The 23,196-nt window shown below is 32.7% G+C and overlaps 2 protein-coding genes across 5 annotated transcripts in view; one reads left to right on the top strand and one right to left on the bottom strand.

Annotated features, from left to right (window-relative positions):
• Positions 1-683: 683 nt before the first annotated feature.
• LOC139519911 (copper homeostasis protein cutC homolog) lies at positions 684-21,839 on the bottom strand. 3 transcript variants are annotated; one of them, XM_071312212.1, is made up of 8 exons: positions 21,654-21,837; positions 15,037-15,096; positions 9,062-9,230; positions 6,748-6,788; positions 4,322-4,357; positions 3,266-3,399; positions 2,806-2,833; positions 684-1,063 (listed from the first exon to the last, which is right to left on the bottom strand). In XM_071312212.1, exons 1-8 carry the CDS (start codon positions 21,703-21,705, stop codon positions 849-851), a joined length of 735 nt encoding a protein of 244 aa, XP_071168313.1. In that variant the 5' UTR covers positions 21,706-21,837; the 3' UTR covers positions 684-848. The 3 variants fall into 3 exon arrangements, with proteins under 3 accessions (XP_071168313.1, XP_071168314.1, XP_071168315.1); XM_071312213.1 differs by lacking the exon at positions 4,322-4,357 and having other exon boundaries at positions 21,654-21,839; XM_071312214.1 differs by lacking the exon at positions 15,037-15,096 and having other exon boundaries at positions 21,654-21,839.
• The window catches only part of LOC139519909 (DNA polymerase lambda-like), a 129,346-nt gene continuing 123,683 nt past the window's right edge, over positions 17,534-23,196 (top strand). Inside the window, exon 1 of one of the 2 annotated variants that reach the window (XM_071312209.1) lies at positions 17,534-17,581. In XM_071312209.1, the coding sequence (XP_071168310.1) occupies positions 17,574-17,581 (8 nt within the window). In that variant the 5' untranslated portion in view covers positions 17,534-17,573. The remainder of the gene's footprint in view (positions 17,582-23,196) is intronic. The other variant, XM_071312210.1, reaches the window with a different exon arrangement.

The following is a 23,196-nucleotide window of genomic DNA, read 5'->3' as shown; positions in this document are numbered from 1 at the left end:
GGCCTGTCAAGTTATAGCTGATTATGCGATTAGGGTTTTACTCATTGTTAAAGGCCGAACAGTGACATCTAGTTGTAGAATTCTGTGTCATTTGATGTCTTTGGGAGAGTTGTTTTACTGGCAATCATACCACATCTTCTTATGTTATATAAACAAACGAAAGTGAACAAAAAACAACATAGAAAAATAAAGACTGAGCAACACGATTCCCACAAAAAACTTGGGGTGATATCAGGTACTGCAGAGGGGTAAGCAGATCATGAACCCGGTTATTCAGCAAGTCACATTCAGGAAAAGGGGACGGCATTGTCGTCACGATAATTTGAACAAATCGGTTTTCCTCTATGATACAGATATACAGATATTCCATAATGGCCAATCAGCTCTTGATGCCGTTCATAAAATTTATGAAGGGATGATTTCAACTTCACCACTTGTAACTCTTGGTTTAATAGCTTCCTTGTGAGTAGCAACCCTCTATCAAGGAAATTATGAAGCAGATAAGATATACAAGTATGGGAATACCTAATCAACTGAGAGATATATACACTATATGGAGGCGCTACTGCAATGTTCGGCTATATAGAAATAGAAAGTTCACAATCTGGCAGCTGAACTCATCTCTTTTGTTGTCATAAACTGTATCTGAAATGTCAAAATGACAAAATAAAAAATAAAACCCGTTCCCAATATTAAACTATTTATTTTCAAATAAATGCACCTCAGATGTTTTATAAGTTTGGATCATTTTAATTGGCAGGCAATTGCATTGTGTTCTGACACATGGTAAATAGGACAAGGCCAACAATTTATCCAGAGAACATAATTAATTCATATCCATAAAACAATCATCTCAGTTCTGACAAACTAATGAAATGCTGAACTTTTGCCACATCTGTTACTTTTGTGCTGTATTCTGGTGGGTGGAATGCAGTGCCCATTGGTATGCCTGCTTTTTGGAATTGCATCAACGACGGTCTTGATGTTCTAGCTGAACAATGAAATTCCTTGGCTTTGGACTGTTGTAGAACTCTTGAAATGTTGTTCTCATTTATACCTCCACCTTAAAAAGTTATTAATATAAAATGTAATCTTCAACAAAAGAGAAATTAGAAAAAACTTTCATTAGGTTTTGAAATTAATTATTGATATATTATATCGGCATTGCTTGAAAGATCGTCAATGTCGGATTATATCTTCTACTTGATTATTTTCAACAAGTAACGGCTCAAACTGATACGGTTGAATATCTAAAGTTTGAGAATTGCCTTGAAAACTGCTGTCAACACCGTCCATTGTTTAATTTTACAGGAATATGATCGACTTCGTCCTTTTTGAGACATAATCATTTTCTCAGATTGTATCCACTGACGTCATCACGATCACGTGACCGGTATCTCATTAAAAATCAAAGATTACGACAAGCGCTGGATTCTTTGACCACTAAACAAGGACGTATAACTAATATACGTCCTTGCCACTAAATAAAAAGGCCGTTAAATGAGGTTTTGACAAGAAAAAATTATTACAACATGTTATATGATCAATATTTATTAATTAATTAAAAAAAAAAAAAAAAAAAAAATTGTGTCACGTCTCCTTTAATAATTGGTATCAATGTTAAAAAGGTTTAGACACAGAGATTTTTTTTTTAAATATACATCAGCTGCAGTTATTTTATACAAATAGGTATTTTACACTAATAAATATAAGGATTGCCTTTGATATTGCTTTAATAAATGAATTCCTTAAAGAGAGTTGAAGTATGGGAATATGAAAGTAAATGATCAGTGGCGGATCCAGAAATTTACATAAGTGGGGGCCCACTGCCTGACCTAAGAGGGGGCCCGCCCCAGTCACGCTTCAATGATTCCATATATAAGCATCCAAATTTTTTCCCAAAAAAGGGGGGCCCGGGCCCCCTGCCCCCCCTAAATCCGCCCCTGATGATACAGGGATTCAAATCTTCTAAGCATTTTCAAATTACATCTTTTAATTAGTTGTCATTGGATTCCAAAACTGTTTATGACCTCTTTACACAATGTAAGTTGGATATGTGATGCTTGATAATTTAGTATGTAGAACATGATTATTTTATTAGCTGTACTTTGATTTGAACTAGCTTTTCTGTAACTGCAAGTACATGAACTCTTATTTTGGAGCTTTGTCAGAATCTGTTGTTTTTAAGTTGTTTTTATGCCTTGTCTTTCGAGTTAAACCATTTGCAACTATTTTTTACAGTTTGCTCTTATTTTCTGCTGTCATACCACTGATTCAAGTAAGGGGACACAAACAATAACCATACTTTCTTTATTATGTATAAAGTCAGGATCCTGTAGTTCAGTTGTGGTCGTTGGTTCATGTATGTCATATTTGCTTTTCATAAATTGTTTTTTTTTTATATAAATTAGGTCTTTTTATTTTCAATTGAATTGTTTCACATTTATTTTGTCAGGGCCTTTTATACCTGCATGACTGTACGATATGGGTTTTTCTCCTTGTTGAATTCTGTACCATTGCCTATAATAATTATTGCTTTCATCCACCTCATTTCAACCTTGGTGGATAGTTGTTTCATTGGCAATCTTACCTTATTTTTATATAAAGTACCTAATACGTTGATAATACAATAACACATTATTTCAACAATATGATTGGCTTTAAACATCATATAAAAAAAATGTAAACAAATCATGGTATCAAAACAAAATGTAAACTAATCATAGTATCAAAAAAATGTAAACAAATCATAGAATCAAAAAAATGTAAGCAAATAATAGTATCTATCTAAAGATATAGACATACCTGGCATAACTATAATTCTTCCTTTAGCCTGAAAAATATCTCTTAAACTTTTATTTATTTAAATTCCAGGGGGTTTTAACGACTTTCTGTTCCCTGCTGCAAACTTGCAACCATTTACCATGCAAATGAAGGTTGCGGCAATCTTGCTGCAAACATAATTATGCAAATTAGATTTGCCGCAAGGTTTCCGCAAGCTTGTCGCAATTGTTTGTTGCAAACTTGCAGGCAATCCATGTAAACCAATGTCATGTGCGAAGACACATTCAATTTATCTCTTTAAAATTACACAGCATTTTTTTTTTTAAATTCCTGCCTGTATACAAACAGTCATTGAAAGAATACTTGCAAACTTATGAGATTTAAGGAAATACATACATGCATTTGAGTTTTGAAAATTTTGAGAATTTTTTTTGAAAATGTATTTTTAACTTTATTATTTGAATATATGCCATATTTTTACCTTGCAAACCATTTCTGAGATAATAGGAAGACCTTCTAAAGCAGTTGAGCAGCCTCCACTTGTTAAAACCCGTGTAAAACCAATTTTTATCACCACTTCCAATGCTGTCATTATATCAACTGTTGTGTCTATTGCTGAAAGAAAATATTGTTCATATGAGTGAAGTGCAAATAATATAAAAAAAAATATATAGATATAATAAATGGTTCACAACTGTTCTTGTTCAATGTTGACTGATTGATCAGTTTTATTCATTATGCCACACACCCCTTTTCCCATGATAAAATTTTTACCCCTGTACTTACCATCTTTTTGTGTGTCATTCCAACATAGGATACATAGTTTGTCCAGCTAACCCTTCTTGATAAAATGCATATCTTCAGTTTATGAGTACCAACACCCTGTATAATATAAAATTTAACGCTTGAAAACTGTATGAGGAGTTGCTGAACAAACCATGTACCAACAGTTGAAACAGTACCATGCATACATATAAATGTTAACAAAATAAGATACAAGGTCAACACCCTGTCATTTGTGGAAAGTTTGAACATCAAAATTCTGAAAATACGCACACCTTTAGTAAAGGAGGGACGAAAGATACCAGAAGGGTAAGCAGATCCTGTTCCACATGTTGCACCCGTCGTGTTGTTCATATTATAACAAATACGGTAAATAGTCTTATTCGGTAGGTCACATTTTCACTGAATATTATAAAAGATCCAGCTTGAAAACTGTAGGAGGTGTAAGTTGGACAATCTGTGTACTCCACATAAATAATTTCCCCCAAAAATAAAACAATTTAATCCGGTCATTCAGATTGTGCAAAACTTAGAAATTAATAGTGTTATATGTAACTTACATAACATAAAGGTTATAGCTTGTCAATTGATGGAGGAGTTGCATGAACAAACCAAGTACACTAAGTGGGCAGGATGGACAAGGATAAATCTATATATAGTCTAGTGCTCGAGCATAAAAATCAAGCACGCTCTTTATAGAGATACAAATCTTTATGAAATATCTATTTGTTCTAAACTTAGGTCAACTACCTACCACGATGAAATGTTGCTGCTAAAGGCCGAATGGCATCTGAAAAAAACCAAGAGTAGAATGTTTGTGTTTTACATATTCAAAGTAATTAATTTAATTTTGGTTCATTTGTATGTTCCGAACTAATTATAATTGACTTTCGATAAGGTTTATACAATGAGTTGGATTCGGTGAATATTTTATCTTTGGGGTTGATAAATATGGGTCCTACTAAAAAGCGCCCGAGGAAAAGAAAAGGCGCCAGGGGAAAATATATAGAAATTGTATTGGCATGAGTTAACTTTGTGTCGATGAAATAAGTTATGCACATTGATTTTTTTTTAAATTTTAGACAATTTTTTTGCAAATTCAGATAATAGACATTTGTAATAAAGCAAAAAACCAAGGCTTTTATGAATGTTTCAATTTAAACAATAATATATGAACACTACTTCGAAATACAGATAACAATTGATCACAGCTGATGCTTAAGATTTATTAAATGTTAGACATGAAAAGACATGTTTTTCAAAAACGCTATCAAAATGAAAACTGCCAAAACAACTTAAATTTCACAGATAAATATCAATTTTATAAAATTAAAAGAGTTACACATTATTATCAGCCGCAGTTTAAACAGTTTTGGTTTTATAAAAAAAATATAATTTTTTTTACAATTTTTACGGCATATTCCAAAAGGCCAGATTATCAATTTGCTTTAGCAGTGGGGTTAACTTTTCTTAGTGACAGGCATGATGAAACCCTGCCAAGATCTTCCAATGTCAATTAAAGTGTGTTTAAGAAGAGTGTTCACCATGCAGTTGCGAGTATTAGACATCGGGAACTGTTTTTTTTAAATAACGAAATATAAGTTTTGATCGAGGAAAATATCGTCCATGATTCTTCTATATACTCTTGTTTATATTTACAGCTTACTTACTTATATACACTTTTGAAATCTAAAATGTAAAAGCGCACCAACACTATCTACACACTTTAGACAAAACAAGCAATGATTATTTTTTATTCAGGAAAACATTTATTGTTATAAAATATTATTATTTAATTCTCCCGGGCGCTTTTTTTTTCTCCGGGCGCCTTTTCTTTACCCGGGCGCTCTCGAGGGTGCTTTTTAGTCGGTCCGATAAATATAGATTATAACATGGCTTTTTTCATATCAGACCCGGGTCACCCCTTCTCAGTCCTAGGTCATGATATCAGCCCAAGAGCCGACAGGCTCGAGGGATGATTATGACCATAGGCTTATAAGGGGTCTGATATGAAAAATGACCTGTTATTTTCTTTTTATCATATACTTCAATATAACACATACAGACAAGAAAACGTTTAAAAAACTTCATAAAATTCATTTATTGTATTATTTATTTAACTCTCAAGATTCACATTTCGTTAAAGATCTAGACTAATTCTACTCTACTACTTCAAAATTTAAGTTGGAGGAAAACACATACCTTAACTTGAACACTTCAAATCAAAAATAAATTAATATAAAGCTGGCTACAACAAAATTAAATCAATGTAAAAATTAGTTTTGATACTAACTCAACCAGAACTCGTCTTTTTCAATAGGTAAAACATAGAGACAACGCAAAGCATATGTTGTCAATCAACATTCTAATATGTTAACCAAGTTCTCCGCAGGGCGCAGCTTTATATGACCGAAGAGGTCGAACCCTGAACAGTTGGGACCACTATGGACACAACATTCAAGCTTGATACAGCTGAATTTGGATTGTGATAAGATTTTTCACATAATATGGGTTTCTGACTCAAAACAAATGTCAAGATCTTACAAATCTAATGCGCAATATTGTGCAATTAAAGATTTCCTCTTTTTACTTTTCAAAAATTTGTAATCTGAGAAATTTGGAAAAAAACTGAAAACTGCTACCACCTTTTTTAGCAATTAGTCCAAAACCAGACATTTCTTTATACATAATTTACAAGTATTGTTCGGGAGACCCAACATTGTATGTTTAATGTTTTTGAATTACCTCCCTTACACTGCTTTTAAATTGTCTTAATTGTCCATTGACCAGAAAAACCTAGTTTTTCCCCTTTTTTTGCCCCTAATTCTATAACATTTTGAGATATAACCCCCTAAAGTCAATACTAACTATCCCTTCATGGTATGGAAACTTGTGGTATATATTCAGAGAGATTCATACATGTAAACACAAGTTATTGTTTGAAAACTACAAAAATGCTTATTTAGGGCCCCCTTTTTGGCCTCTAATTCCTAAAATCAATCCCAGCCTTAAATGATATTAATCCTCCTGGTAAAAATTTATATGGATCCATTCACTAAAACCAAAGTTATATTTCCGGAAACAAAATGTCTTCGCACAACGACGCAGACCACGACGACGCAGACGACATGATATCACTCTACGAAGCAAAATTGTTTTTGCAGTCATATAAAAACTAACCTATGACTTCTTTGCAGCGGTCTTTGTCTATAGTGCCATTCCTAAATCAAGCATAAAAGCATTTGAGCAGGAAAATACACTTTTATTTAGGTCAAACTAATTATGACAACATATTTTCATTAAAGGAAAGCAACACATGACAACCCAAGCAGGTTGACCTCTGAAATATCAAAAGAAAAAGTGGACACTTCCAGCTTTTTAAATGCTAGAAACAGCTACTGGCACATATATCTTTTGATAACTTCAAGAATTACATAACAGTGAAATGTACAATGCCTGCTTATTTTCTAATGAACAAAAAAGACCTCATACATATGCACATCTCGCAGTTCAGCATCAGTCTTGTAATTACAAAATTTCCTTATAGAAACTATCTTTTGATAAGCTTTTAAAACTTCTCTCCAATGTTGGTGAAAATCCAGGATAGTTTTAATTAGAAAGTTTATATTTTTCACAGAATACGTCACTGTGTCTAAACTACACCGGCAAAATAGGTTTGGACTCGATAGTAACCGGCACGTCATCTGGACATTTTCAAATAGATAGAAAAAAGGCAGTTTTCTGTTTGTTTCTTTATTTGTTATTTTTATAATATCGAAGAATATGTATACATATATAACTATATTCTTTTGAGAGGTGTCTTAAATATTTTGTACAACCGATAAGTAAAAATGAATGCCAAAATGACGAATTGAGTATACCTTGCCTCGAATTTGTTCAATATCTCGTTGAAATGTTCACATTGTACGGCAAGAAAGGTATGAAAAGAAAATTATTGACACAGAGATCGTACAATTAGCCACTTTAAACACTTTAATGCTTGTATTTCAGTGTATGAAATAAAAAAATGGCTCATGCTAAAAATGGAAATGCATTCACGGTTTTCTGTTGCTTTGGATCCGACTATTTTGCCTTTTTTGTCAGTTTTGCTTTCTTTTAATTATTTGGCTTCATATCCGATTCAAAAATGTGTATATTTGACATAGTGATGGAAACATCGATCTTCTACAGCAACATTGGCAACCTTAGTAAAGTCGAGCACATCATCATGAACGTTAACTTCAGTATTGACTCTCTAGTAAATTCTATAGATGAACTACGAGAAAAATTGGACCGTTACACCAATGTTCAACGTAAGGGCCGGGGTGTCAGAAAACATGTTCAACCCCGACGCATACTAGTATTATAAATGTCTGTCAAAAGTTAGGATCCTGCGATTTAACAGTTGTCTTTTGTTTGTCTTTCACATTCGTTTTGAATTGTGTTACACTAGTCATGTTATGTCTTTTATAAATACGCTCACAACAACCTACCCATGGCTGCTTACGTCAATGTCATTTTGTCTATTATTTAAGAATTGAATGCTTCTTTTTGTAACTTCATTGGGATGTAAAAGCGATGACCGAAGTACATTTTGTATGAAGCGCGGAAGCGCTTTACTCTAAAAATGTGCGCACAGTCAACGCTTTTACAACCCTATGAAGTTACAAAAAGAAGCATTCAATACTTATAATTACATTTTTTAGCTATGATCATGAAAACACTAATTTTATAATTGTTTTATTTAATTCAACTGTGCACTTTATTTTGGTACTACGTGTTGTTATGAATGAAAAGTTTTATTGAGTTATGCAATTTTGCTTTAGGAGCAACGTGTGATGTGCAGTTAGCCAATCAGAATAAAGTATTATAATGAAACATACATCTAATATTAGCAATTATACAACAGCTTCTTCTTTTCATGATTCATTCCTTCATGTTTGTCAACGTTAGGTTAATTGTTTTTTTTTCTTCTTTTGAGGTATGGAACCTTGTGGTAAAATTTTAAAAGATCTATTCAATTATACTAAAGGAATCTGTTGGAAAACCAATAACAGGTACACAATTGACCATGTAAACATAACCTTGATCACTGATCCATAAAATGAGGAAAAGGCCAGGTGAACCCTGTCTGACAGCATGTACCAAATAAGCTACATGTTTACTCATAAACAGTAAGTATACAATCGAAATTTGTATATTATTTTATAGGAATCAATTTTTAGAAAGATTATAGAATGAATAGGACAGACAATAAGTGATGATAATTAACCAAGGATTTGTATTTTGTCACTATATATACATACAAATCCTTGTTACTAGTGTGTGGTTTTAAATATAAAAAAGAAGATGTGGTATGATTGCCAATGAGACAAAAATGTCCACAAGAGACCAAAATGACACATACATTGACAACTATAGGTCATTAATCACTGAATGGATATATTTGTGGAGTGTCACTAATAAAAAATCTTCATAAAATATTAATACATACGAATTAAGAAAACCAAACACAAATCCGTCTGCTCCTATAGTCTTCAATAGTTTCAAATCTTCCATTAGGACTTCAAATTCATCGTCACTGTAGAAGAAATCGCCACCACGTGGTCGCAGCATCACATATATTGGAATCTTCAAACGTGATTTTACCACCTTCAAAAGTCCTTGAATAAACGACAGCAACAATTAATTTTAAAATCAATTACTACTTTACTATAGCTATCACAGGGGTCAAAGCCAATGGAAATGGGAAATGTATATATGACACACCCAAGTCTATGAAACTGCATATCAAATTTGGTTAACCTATTACGATCTATTACTTTTATTGTTCGAAAGTATTAATGAGCTAGACATACATTGGAAAACGATATACTTTAACATGTTTAATAGGGGTCAAATGTCAGTCAAAGTAAGAATATATCACACAAACCCATAATAAATCTACATACTATAAGTTTCATAAACCTCCATATATTTTAAAATGGCTACGTTCAATAGTACCCAAGTTATGTCCAAGACATGAAGTGGAATGGAATGGATAGACAGACAAAGTGGTTCCTCTGAACTCTCACAGCTATCTTTGCAGGGGTTGATTTGACCAATTCAAATTTTAACAATTCGAAATTTCATATAGATGTTGCTGGTGCAAAGTTCTTTGTGTGTCGGAGAAAAGATTTTCCAGACTCGGTGCCGTGGTGTAGTGGTTAGTGCATCGGGCTACTTACACAAAAGTTCCTGGTTCGATTTCCGTTATGGGATGAAAAATTCAGGGACTGAATTTTCGACTCTCCCTTGACACCATTTGCGAGTATGGTCTTGAGGAAACGATGATAGTCCGTACTATGAATGGCTGACCAGTGCTAAGAGAGAGCCATGTTTTTTGCACATAAAAGACGCCCTTCATTGGCGGATCCAGGGGAAAGGGGGTCCTTTTTTTTGGACGATCAATGCATTTGAATGGAAGCATATAGTTGGAACCCCTTTTCTCTGGGTTGGGACCCCCTCCCCTTTTTAAAATAACTGGATCCGCCCCTGCACTTGTAGATTTCGAAAAAGAGCAGGCTAACGCCGCTACAAGGCAGCACTCGCACCCGCAAAGTGGAAAGGGATTAATATAAGTTATAATAATTTGTTTCTCAATCCACTATAAAATAAAAATGTTTAAACTACATGTAAATGAAAAGCCTTCTGTTTCCCATTTGTGCAGGGGCATAACCCTAGATTAGTAAATATGACGTCACTAAAACTCATATTTGACCTGTGTTTATTAGTAATAAGCATCTATACTATTAAACGAGAAGACCTCATGTTGTGTGTCGCTTCTAGCTCTTCCTTCCACAATAAATCAATCATCATGCCTCTGTGTCCTATCGGTAACATGCATAGTTGCATTTGTCATTCATTCTTATGATTATTCAGATTGAGTTATTTTGGGAGAAAAACGACAAAAAAGGTGTCATACCACCAATTAAAAGTCCCTATCTGTTCAACCAAATTTTGCAATTTTCACAGCTTTCTAAATATTTTACCTTAAGTTTAACTTCGTAGAAACTAGGTATATCCTGAATTGTACAGGTGTCACCTTTCTGCATGCCAATTTTCAACATACATTCAAAATCATATAAGAAAGCAGAGAGCTTCCGAAAGGAGGTACCACTAAAAATAACCCCTGGTTTTCTGGAAATCTTAAATTAGTATACTATGGAGCGCATTAATCCTCAATTTTTAATGCAAACTCATAGACAGGTAAATTTTGGCTCAAAATGGTCTTAATATATTTCTCTTTCAACAAAACTTTCATTTCTGCAAATTTGTTAGTTAGTTTAGGTGAACAATGACATCAAATGCACTTTTTTTTGTCCGAGTAGGCCTACTTTCACATACGTTCTAAATATGAGGGAGTAATTGGTGGTATGACACCAAAAGGAGTCCGGATATGATTCCGTCATCAGACTGACTTTTAGTCATAGATAAGATTTCCAGTTTGAAACATGCACAAATACAACCAATCGTATGATAGATAACAAAAATGAAAAATAAATAAGCCAATCAGAGCGTTCACCAAATAATGGTGTTTAGATCGCAAGAACCACAACTATTATACCTCCATATAGAGGACAATTATTTTTCGCTTTTATCTACATGTAAACTACGATTATACTACTTTAATATATAGATACTCTCTGTATTCTGTCTACTGTTTTCTTTGAAATGATTACTATTTAAGGGGTCATACCAGTTGCATATATAATAAAATAAGTAAAACATGTGACACAAGTACAACCAATCGTATGATAGATAACAAAAATGAAAAAAACAAATAAGCCATTTAGAGCGTTCTCCATATCATGGTGTTTAGATCGCAAGTATCACAACTAATCTACCTCCTTAGAGAGGACAATTATTTTTCGCGATTCATATCATGGTGTTTGCATCGCAAGAACCACAACTATTATACCTACTTAGAGAGGACAATTATTTTCCGCGTTTATCTACATGTTAACTACGATTATACTTCTTTAATATATAGAGACTCTCTGTATTCTGTCAGGAACTTTCTATGTAGTATAGAAAGTCCCTGATTCTGTCTACTGTTTTCTTTGAAATGTTTACTATTTAAGGAGTCATACCACTTGCATATATATTAAAATAAGTAAAACATGCTCAACTTCATCTAAATCTACCTCGACTAAAAACTTTAACCTGAAGCGGGACAGATGGACGGACGGACGACCGGATGCACAGACAGAAAACATAATGCCCATGAATGGGGCATAAACATTTATTGTTGAAAGGGAAAATAGTGATTTGGCAAAAATTAAAGTAAGGTAGAGATTAGAGGGAGGCAGGACCTTTTTCGGGGCGTCGGGATCGGGTGTTTTTAAGCTCGGGATTTGGGGATTGGTCCTTACGGGATCAGGGAATATATTTTTCGATTTCGGGATATGAATTTCTATAAATTCTGCATCTCGGCATTTCATGGTTATAAGCCCGGGATTTTGGGATCAGGACCCCTCCGACCACCCCTTAAATTAGACTTAGCCGGTATTAGTCATTTATACATTATTCATATCCTTCTAATGGCATATTAATAAGGCTCTCAAAAGAAAAAAAGCACTGATGGATTGTCCTAGAAGCATATTTTATTAGACTCATTATGGCCTATATAAGCAGTTACATTTACTACATGTTTGAAACGGTGCAAATTTTTAATTTGATTTAACTTTTACCAAACGAAGCATTGTAGAAAAGGAGAAGAATAATTGTGGTCTGAGGCCGGCAGAAACACGAAAATAATTGAATTTAACAGAAAGGAAACAAATATTGGACTTTGGAAAAAGGGAGAGGGAATTTTGTGAAATTCTCCATATATAATATTTTTTACAAAAAATCATCCTACAACAGTTCACAAGCTGTATATGCCCGCGATTTCGCGGGTATGTTCTAGTTGTGTATAAGTTTCATAACATTTGGTTGAGGCAAACTAAAGTTAAAGAAATGAAAACGAAAAATTCAGCTATTTATCTTTTTACCAACGGGCGTTACTCTAGAACAGTAAAAGTGACGCCACCAAAACCAAACTTTGTCTTTGTTTTGTGGTAATAAACATCGTGTATGAGGTTCATGACATTTGGTTAAGCAATCTTAAGTTATTGAAAGGAATCGAAAAATTCATAATTAACTAATCATAATTTTATCCATGTGAAAGGGGCATAGTTTTAGAAAAATAAAAAAAGATGCCACCGAAATTCAATCTCCATCTGTGTTTTTTTACAATACAAACTGTGTATAAGTTTCAAAACATTTTGATGAGGTCAACTAAGTTAGAAACCGGAAACCAATTTTGGGATGTACGTACTGACATATACTTTATAAAAAATATCTTTGCTGACTAAGTCAACCATTACTTGTATCATTTCATCTATCAAAAAGATGCTTGAGAGTCACCGGGATAGCAGTTTATGAGTTACAAGTTTTATAGGAAAGCAAGTTATCAATAATTTGTAGTAACTTGAAACTAGATGTATCCGAACGACACGAATGGCCCACTCACAAAATAATCTGAAGCCTTTTAAGCAGTTACAGTTTGAGAACAAATGTCCATATTATAGCTGTTATTTTCACAAAAGTATAAAGCCTGCAATTATGACAAAAATCAGAGAGAACCACATGCTAACACGATCTGTAACTCATCATAGCTTTAGAATTGGATAAACAGACTAAAAACCAAAACTTAAAATGAGCAATGAATAGTAAAAATGAGCTTAAGGTCAAATTAAATATGTTAGACTGACAAGTACATTTTATAATATTTTCATACACAAAATATAGTTGACCTATTGCATATACCATCGAATAGACAAACAAACGAATACACAAACACTTAACTTAAACCACTGAACCATGAAAATGAGGTCAAGGTCAGATGACACCTGACAATCTGACACGCAGACTTTTTACTTATTACTCACATTATTTTAAGAAAATCATATACTACTTAATCCTGGTCCTATTTAATATAATCCTTGTGGCAAAAGTCGAAGTTCGCAAGAATCAGAATGGTATCCTGTTGAAAATAAATTCATTCATCTTGTGAACTCGCATTGTAACACAGTGGAATCACATAAAATGCATTAAGATGATGGTTAACCAATATAAAGATTCAACTTAATCAACAGACTCATGGTTTTACAAAAAATGCACATTACTAATCTTTACGGATTTATTTTTTTATATCAATACTTTGTCAACAAATGGCCATTCAAACACACCGCTGTACAATTAGATTGGTATTGTGACTGTATTTCCACGCAGTTGTTGTAACATCTTAAATTTACATGTCATCACCTTTGGAATTTTATAGTTGTGACAGTTCATATCGCAAATAACTATCTTTAATTTAGCATATCCTTGCAGTCTTTGCGTCGTGTTTGGAAATCTTAAAATTGTACCAGCGTCTCTGATGTTCGCTTTAACTAGATTTTGATAGTTTTATAATTAAAACTAGAACACACCCGTGATATTGCGGGTCCGTGACTGCGTAAGCCTTATTTTAGTATTGGTATTGTCATCTGATATTAAAAGTCATGCCGATTAATATAAGATACATTGTTTTCTCTGCTTTCAATTTTTTTCTGTTTGAACCCGTCGACCTGGAATTTATCAATTATTGGTATATTAATTATTTGGAAAACAAAAGGTCCTGGAATGGAGTAATTTTAATCAACAGCATAGTCCAGATTTTTAGTATTCGTATTGTTATCTTAGAAAGTCTTACTGATTAAAATACTACAATAGGGAACAATTTGACAATGGTTGAATTTAGTAGTGTTAACCCCGTGATTATGACCCGTGTATATAGCAAAATCCTAAATACACCGTCTGTCAGATGCGGAGCGTACAGATAAGGTATAGGTAACAATTGGTATCGGTATCGGATTCGACCAGGAACTTGTTAATTATTGGCAATATTAATTATGTGGAAAACATAAGGGCCTGGAGTGGTGTAATTTTTAATCTACACCATTGTCCTATATTATCTATAGTATATATAAAGTTGAATTCTTCGATTTGTTGTTTTTACCCGATGACGGCTGACAAATTGGAACTCGTTATTTTAGTATATAGATAGATTGACACGATTCATTTTACATTGTGATCAACAGATAAAAGATATATGTAATCCGAAATATCTAACATATTGTTCGTTTTATTGTCATTTTTGGTAATGTTGTACCCTTTTAGACTTGTTATATATCTATTTATAACATATCAGTAATAAATTGCTTGACAATGACTGACTAGGATCTAAACTGGAATTCTCACATCACTTTTTTACATGAACGATCAAAGGAAGTGCTAAAAATATCATCAACTCAGTACCATCACATGCATTATGACCATGGGGATTTTGAATGCAATCTTTACACAACAATACAGGTCAAATTTTTCACTGGTTTTGCTTACCAGCTGATGGTGTGGTTCCACCTTCTGCCAAATTGCTACACAATTCTACTCTTATTGCCCCTGTAATAGAAATGGCATTGAATTGGAACAAATATAGTTTTTGTACATGTCTCGTGGCTAGTTAAGAAATAATCTATCATGTCCTAACTTTGGTTTCCATGAATTATCCGAATCTAAAAGGAAAATACAATCATTAATATAAAGCTGTGCCATGAGCACATGATATGCCTGTCACATTTATAAAGAATAAAGTAATCAGAGGCGGATTTAGGGGGACAGGGGACCCGGGCCCCCCTTTTTGAGAAAAAATTTGGTTGCTTACATAGGGAATCACTGAAGCCTAACTGGAGCGGGCCCCCTCTTAGGCAGTCAGTGGGCCCAACTTGTGAACATTTCTGGATCCGCCAGTAAAGTTCAATAACTTCTCAATGTCATTTCAGAAAGTAGAAGGTTCACGAAGGGTAAAAATGGCCCTAAAGTTTTGATGTTTATCAAATCGACCAAAAAATTACAAATTTCGCATAGAAAAACATCAATACACCTCAGACTATTATACTAATATAACAATAGTTCCAGAGTATACCTTAGCACCTGAGATCACCCCTAGTTTTGGCGAGGTTCGTGTTGTTTGTATTCTTTAGTTTTCTATGTTGTGTCATGTGTACTATTGTTTGTCTGTTTTCATTTTTAGCCATGGCGTTGTCAGTTTATTTTAGATTTATGAGGCCCTTTGGTATCTTTCGTCCCTCTTTTAGTATACACTGGTTTGTTGTAATATACTATATTAATATAACAGTTACATCATACATGTATATATAATTTTCATGCATTTGTATATCATTCTGTTCTACTATCATAATAAAAGTGCAGTGCAAGTGCATGGTGGATACTCCCCTGTAAAAAAACCAATTACAATTAATGGGTCTTGTCGCAATAGTAATACGTTCTTGAGATAATGTCCGCGGATCTATAATTTTTATAGATCGGTTGAAAACCCAAAACTAATTTGCATAATGGAAATTTAGGCGATTGCAATACATCGGAATGACCTCAAGGTCATCTTGATGTAAAAATCGAAAGTGAGCTCATGTCAACATAAATATGAACAATTCATCAAAGTTGCTTGCAATATGTGAACGAAATTTTGAGTTATTGTCAGAAAACTGGAAAATCCCCCTTTTTGTTATGAATAAAACCCCAAAACTCGGACCAGAGATATCTAAAATTTATAAAAAAAAGGGAGCTCACGTTAATAAATAATTCACCAAAGTTTTATGCAAATTTCTGGAAGCGTTTTTGAATTTATGTCCGACATGTAGACGACAGACGGACAAATAGAACGCCAACGGTATACCATAATATGTTGCTCCGGTAAAATATCGATTTATATAGCGTTTTGCTATTTTACCGGTCTTAATTAAGATTAAAATAGAAGTATATAGAAATTAAGAATATAAAAAATATAGAAACACGTACACTTTAATAAGAAATCTCTACACAACTGTATGTCTTCTTATATTAAAACTCATCGGATATTCTTTACAGTCTCTAAAAACTTCGACATGTTTTAAAAAAGTAAAATATTAAATTTAATACAAGTACTTTTTATTCTTTAATAGGAAGTATAAAAAAAAATCTTTAAAAATTATTTAATACACATAAGCAAAGCATTCGAACCCATATAAAAAATCAACATTCTGATTAAAACTTTTTTTTCCCCCAGTTAGTTTTGAAACAAAAAATAACCGTGATCCAAACACCTCAAACTGCTATATGAGCGTAACCATGGTAACAAAACCAGCTTTTGGTGATTTAAAAAAAAAGGTGCCGCAACTGCACATAACACTTGAATATTTTGCGTCGATCTGCATCACTTTGCAAAATTTGCAGATATATATACATTTAAATATTCAACATTAAATGATTCATAGAATAAATGCTGTCAATATCTCACTATACAAATCCTTGATCGTGTGTGCAATAATTATTTTATTTATCTTAAAATATTTTATTTTACAATGAACTTTAGATCATTATTAAAGTTTTGTCTGGTTTTCAGGAATTATACATAATCCTCGTTACACGTTTCAAAGTACTCCAAAACGGAATTGGTCAATTGATGTACGTAAGCTGTAAGTTATGATTAACTGTTAGCTTCTTTTTAATTTTTGAAGTAAGAATAAAACTAAAATTTGGTGTATAGAAATACCGCAAAGGACTTCATAGTGCACTAAGAAGAAAGTTTTTGCACTAAGGACACTAAAACGATGTTTTAAGACCTCGAAGATTCAAGATTCAAAGTTTTATTATCCTCAGACACAACAGTGTACAAGAGGTCAATATACATACATACAAAACAGACGAAATATCTATACAGTAATTACAATACAATTATGATAAACATGTAAATATACGACAACAGGAGCTAACACACAATAAACAAGCATGCACGTGATTCTCGTGACACTTTCATTTTCATGTGGGTATATATACACATGATACAGTCAGTCTCTATCATTTGGATTTAACACAATGTCATGAATATGTGAGTTTTTACATATGTATTAAAACGTGAATAATTATAGATATTTGATAATGTTTTTTAAGAATCTACAAATATTGATATAATTTTACATTGAAATTTGACAGCATTCCAATCATTTTGATCTCTGGTGGATTTGTATTGTAATAATGTGGGATACATTTTTTGCGCAGGTCCACGATTTGTGGATATGTACAAGCAGAGACATATAATACATGTACAACAATATGTATTATATGTCTCTGGTACAAGTAAAAATATAATGATACTCGTAACCAATATTGAAGTTACATAAATGACAAATTCTATTTTGTTTAGGAATCTTTGCCTAGAAGAACATGGATATAAGAGGATATGAGTATATAATTCATATTTACAAAGTTTGGTATCAATTGATATTGTTATTTTGAAGTTAGATGTCTTTTTTAATCAGCGCATGCCACTAGGCACGTGATCAACGGCTTTTGCAAATTTCCAATCATCATGTTCAATCTACGGGGCGTCGAATGGGACTCTTGTGGTTTTGTACAAAATTCAATTCTGTCATAACAAAATCATTTTTGTACAAAACTATGTGATACAGACTTGTTTTATGAGAAGTACAATTTTGTGATGACAAAATTCATTTTTGTAGACGAAATTCATTTTTGTCATGACAAAAGTCAATTTTGTCAAAAAGGTATGCAAATCTAAAGTTATTTGCATACAAAATTTACTTTTGTTACCCGATATGGAAATTAAAACACAAAAGTCAATTGTGTGAGACAAGATTCACTTTTGTGAGACAAAATTCAATTTTGTCAATTTTGTCTTACAAAAGTCTATTTTGTGACGACAAAATTAAATTTTGTGAAAAGTCAATTTTGTATGCAAATTAGTGCACAGAATCCAAACTAAACTAATTTGCATACAAAATTGACTTTTGTCGCCAAATTTTCAAATTAGGTAACAAAATGAAAAAGTGACTTTTGTCCACTGAAAGATTATTTTGTATAACAAAATTTTAAATTTGTAGTATGCTACAAATTTTGTTAAACTGAACTCATTTTTGTTGAACAAAAGTCAGTTTTGTCAAAAAATTGAATTTCGAGTACAAAACCACAAGAGTCCCATTCAGCACCCCGTACAATCAATCAACCTTATCCAATAAACAATTGTCTTTTGATCGTTACTAATTGATTAATTAATGGTTGCTGTTAATTAGAACTTGGGCTTAAATCTTCATAAAACATGACCAAGTATTGTCTAACCTATAAATAAACCTAACGTTTTAGCGTGGTATAATTTGAAGTTGATGAAAAAAAATTAAAATTGAATTTTGTGTTTACTTTGCCGATGCTTTATTTGTTTTTAAGGAATTTGCTATGCAAACTTCTTTTTTTTTTAAAAGAATTTTGAGATACTCACCGAGTAAAAAATGCTTCTGAGTTTACAAACTATCATTATACCTTGAAAGACATATAAGTATGTTGCGTCCATGGGGTTTTTCAAAACCCAATTACAGAAGTATTTTATGAAATAACATTTCTTTATGTTTTACAAAGAGAAGGTAAATCATGTATGAAAGATAACTTTATTACTGATGTCAATGTTTTTTTTTTTTTCAAATTCCGTCTTTATTTCAACAATTGAAGATGAATTCGGTTTCTTTTATAATGTAATAAACATAGTGATGTAAAAAATATAATTCACAATGAGGCCATCAGAGGGAGAACTAAATAATTTAGTAAACTAAGCAAATGACTCCAAAGCCTGTTCTGTCATTATTAAGAGATGCTAAAGAACTAGACAACTGTGGAAATATATGATTTTAAGATTAGGAAATAAATGAAATTGGTGTCATAAATGGTATATATAAAAGAGAAGATGTTGTATGATTGCCAATGAGACAACTGTCTACAAGAGACCAAAATGACACAGACATTAACAACTATAGGTCACCGTACGGCCTTCAACAATGAGCAAAGCCCATACCGCATAGTCAGCTATAAAAAGGCCCCAATATGACAATTAAAACAATTCAAAGAGAAAACTAACGGCTTTCTTTAAATAAAAAAATGAATGTAAAACGAACATATAACACATTAACAAACGACAACCACTAAATTACAGGCTCCTCACTTGGGACAGGCATATACATAAATAATGTGGCAGGGTTAAACATGTTAGTGGGATCCCAACCCTTCCCCTTACCTGGGACAGTGGTATAACAGTATGTCTGCTTGTATTTGAAATAATATAGGAATATACAGAATGGTTGTTTTACTTCGCTTAGTTATAGAATAACCAGTACCTTCGTATTCTTATTTTTTGGCATCAAATAAAATTTATAATGAAATATTGGCCACTGGAAGTAAGCAACCAAATCCTCACACTAAAGTAAAGAGTTCACAATTTTTATGTCCTTTTAAAATTAAAAGGATAAAAAAAATCCAAAAAATAAGAGTAGAAAACATTCATTACATTTGAAGTATAAAAATATAACTGATAAAATACAAAATAAACATGACAGAAACAAACAAATGAAATTATTGTAAAGCAATATAATATTTCCCACAGAACGTAACCAAAAGTTAGCGTGCAATAAATTCTAATATTGCACTAGTGCAATAAATTTTCAAAATTCATGAAGTAATCAACGTTTAAGTCTTAGTTTAAACCAATTTTTACTGTCAAATATTATATTGTTATACAATAAAAGGGTTATTGCATGAACATTGGGGAATATTGTCCCTTGTAGAACATATATATATTGCACTCGCAAGCTCGTGCAATATAAAATTCTACTCGGGACAATATTCCCCAATATTCATGCAATAACCCTATAATATCATATGTATATATATATATATACATGTTTAATCAGTATACAAGTGAATTATAAATGGATCAAGGTTGAGTGAAAATGAATTTGTACCGATTACACAGGTGATTGAGGTTCGTGTCAAGAAAACATTAAAAAACTTTCTAATCATTTGCTAATTAAAACATATATGATTATAAAATTTGAAATTATGTATTTTTACAAAGTCTATTTCTATATGCCATGTCCTTTGTGACAGCTGTATCATTACATATACAATGTAAAGTGCATATTTTTGTTCTTTGTGCACTAAGGAGGTCCTTTGCGGTATTTCTACGGACCCCTCCAAAACCAGTTGTAGTTTTGCATGTCAGTCAAAAGTCCAAGTTTATTTGATAACAACTTGTTGCTTTCCATTTTCGAACATTCAATGATCAACATAAATTTACGTTATTGACATCTAGCCACATATATCATTTGTGCATAAATAGTTCCCTTAGAAAAATATATTTCATATAGTCTTGATTAAAAATCGGAAATAAGACCGGCGAAATAGCAAATCTCTATATAAATCACTATTTTGCAGGAGCCCCCCCCCCCCCCCCCCCTATTCATGATGACACAGGTCCCACAATAACGTGCACACACAGGCACTTGTCTCCAAAAAAAAAAATTCCTATATATCTTAATAATTACATTAGATGTATGTTTCATTATGATACTTTATTTTGATTGGCTAACTGCACATCACATGTTATTCCGTAAGCAATTGCATTGCTCAATAAAACTTTTCATTCATGATAACACGTGGTCCCACAATAAAGTGCACAGGTGAATTAAATAAAACAATAATAAAATTCGTGTTTTCATCATCATTGCTAAAAAAAATATAATTATAAGTATTGAATGCTTCTTTTTGTAACTTCATAGGGTTGTAAAACCGTTGACCATGTGCACATTTTTAGTATGAATGTACTTCGGTCAACTCTTTTACGTACACCCCAAGAAGTTACAAAAAGAAGCATTCAATTCTTAAATATAACACAGACAAGTGCCTGTGCGTGCACAGGTATATTAAATAAAAACTTGATTAAAATCGTGTTTCCATGATCCTAGCTAAAAAATGTAGATATATTAAAGTATTATATGTAAATGCTTCTTTTTGTAACAGCTAACTTCATTTGTCTCCTATCTGTGCCCGTTGTTCATTTGACAACAAACTACAAACTAGAGTAAAACCACAACTCCCCTTGCATCACAAAAAAAACTAACCTCCTTTTTCTGCATTAACTGCTGATAGTACTGAATCTGCACAAACTTCCATGTTGGTGCTTTGTCTCGAGGACTGAAAAGAACTAATTATTAACCCGAAGACTGACAAGAACTAATTGTTGACCCCAGGACCATATGCTCCTTCTGTTCTGTAACTTCCTCCGGGTTACACTAATGACTGGACCAGGAAGATACACTAAGGGCGTGTTTGTTTTGTTCTTCGGTAGTGAGCCAGAAGAGGTCCATTTCTGATTTTTTTTTGCATTGGGAATGCATTAGTGGGACTGGGAAAAGCTTCTGACATTCTTTCACCTCTTCCTTTTTGATAGGTAGTCTAGACGACATAGCAAACATGACCATTTGATATTCGGGCTGTGTGAAGGGGTGGGGGATGGGAGACATCTTTTAAGCATTAACTGGCTGTTTCTGTATGGGCACTGGTATAAATTCAAGGTTTTCTGTATTGGCCTCGAGACCTGTAGGGTCGAGGGCCACTACAGCTGACTGAGAATCTATACCAGTGCCAAGACGGAAACATCCAGTTCATAACACTTTCATTAAATAATCCAACTTTTTTCAATACAGACTTGTTCTACATGCTGTATTACTTACAACAAATGTGAATATATTGCCAATATTCCAATATACGGACTGCAATGATACATGACGGGACGTTACGCACGGTATTCGGTCTATGTTTCCATTTGACCATTTTCTTGATGAATAAGTAGGACGAAAACAAATCAATTCTACGAACTATTAAATGTAACTTGTCTGTATTTCTTATTTGAATCGAAATTAAATAAAATCTGATTTTAATAAATAAGACGTACATACGTACATAACAACAAGAACCAACCATCCAAATATAAACGAAGAAATAAATACAAACTACTGAATCGATTTCGATAAAATTTGTACAGATGGGATATAATACAATCATATTTATGATGTGAAACGGTCATGATAAATATCAAGTCTGTTCACAATCTAGCGGCCATTTTCGAAATTTCATAGAGCTGTAAGATTTGAAAATTCAAGTACACAAAAATGAAAGCAAACACTTGGATATTATAACATTTTCACATAAATTATAGGAAAGGTTCGCCGCCTCTACACGAAAATGTAATTTTATTGAATTTTACGAAATAAATACAAACTACTGAATCGATTTCGATAAAATTTGTACAGATGGGATATAATACAATCATATTTATGATGTGAAACGGTCATGATAAATATCAAGTCTGTTCACAATCTAGCGGCTATTTTCGAAAGTTCATAGAGCTGTAAGATTTGAAAATTCAAGTACACAAAAATGAAAGCAAACACTTGGATATTATAACATTTTCACATAAATTATAGGAAAGGTTCGCCGCCTCTACACGAAAATGTAATTTTATTGAATTTTACGAAAATATTTTTATTTTTGACATAGCTTCTCTCTGATTTTTTTTTTTTTTTTTTCAATAATTTCCGTGTCTCCCTTAAATGTTACCATAGAGCCATTGTTCAAGATTATTCAGTATCATGATAATTAAGG

The sequence above is a fragment of the Mytilus edulis genome, chromosome 4, assembly GCF_963676685.1.
Source record: "Mytilus edulis chromosome 4, xbMytEdul2.2, whole genome shotgun sequence".
In the NCBI taxonomy this organism is placed as follows: Eukaryota; Metazoa; Mollusca; class Bivalvia; order Mytilida; family Mytilidae; genus Mytilus; species Mytilus edulis.
This window is presented reverse-complemented; position numbering and strand designations above follow the sequence as displayed.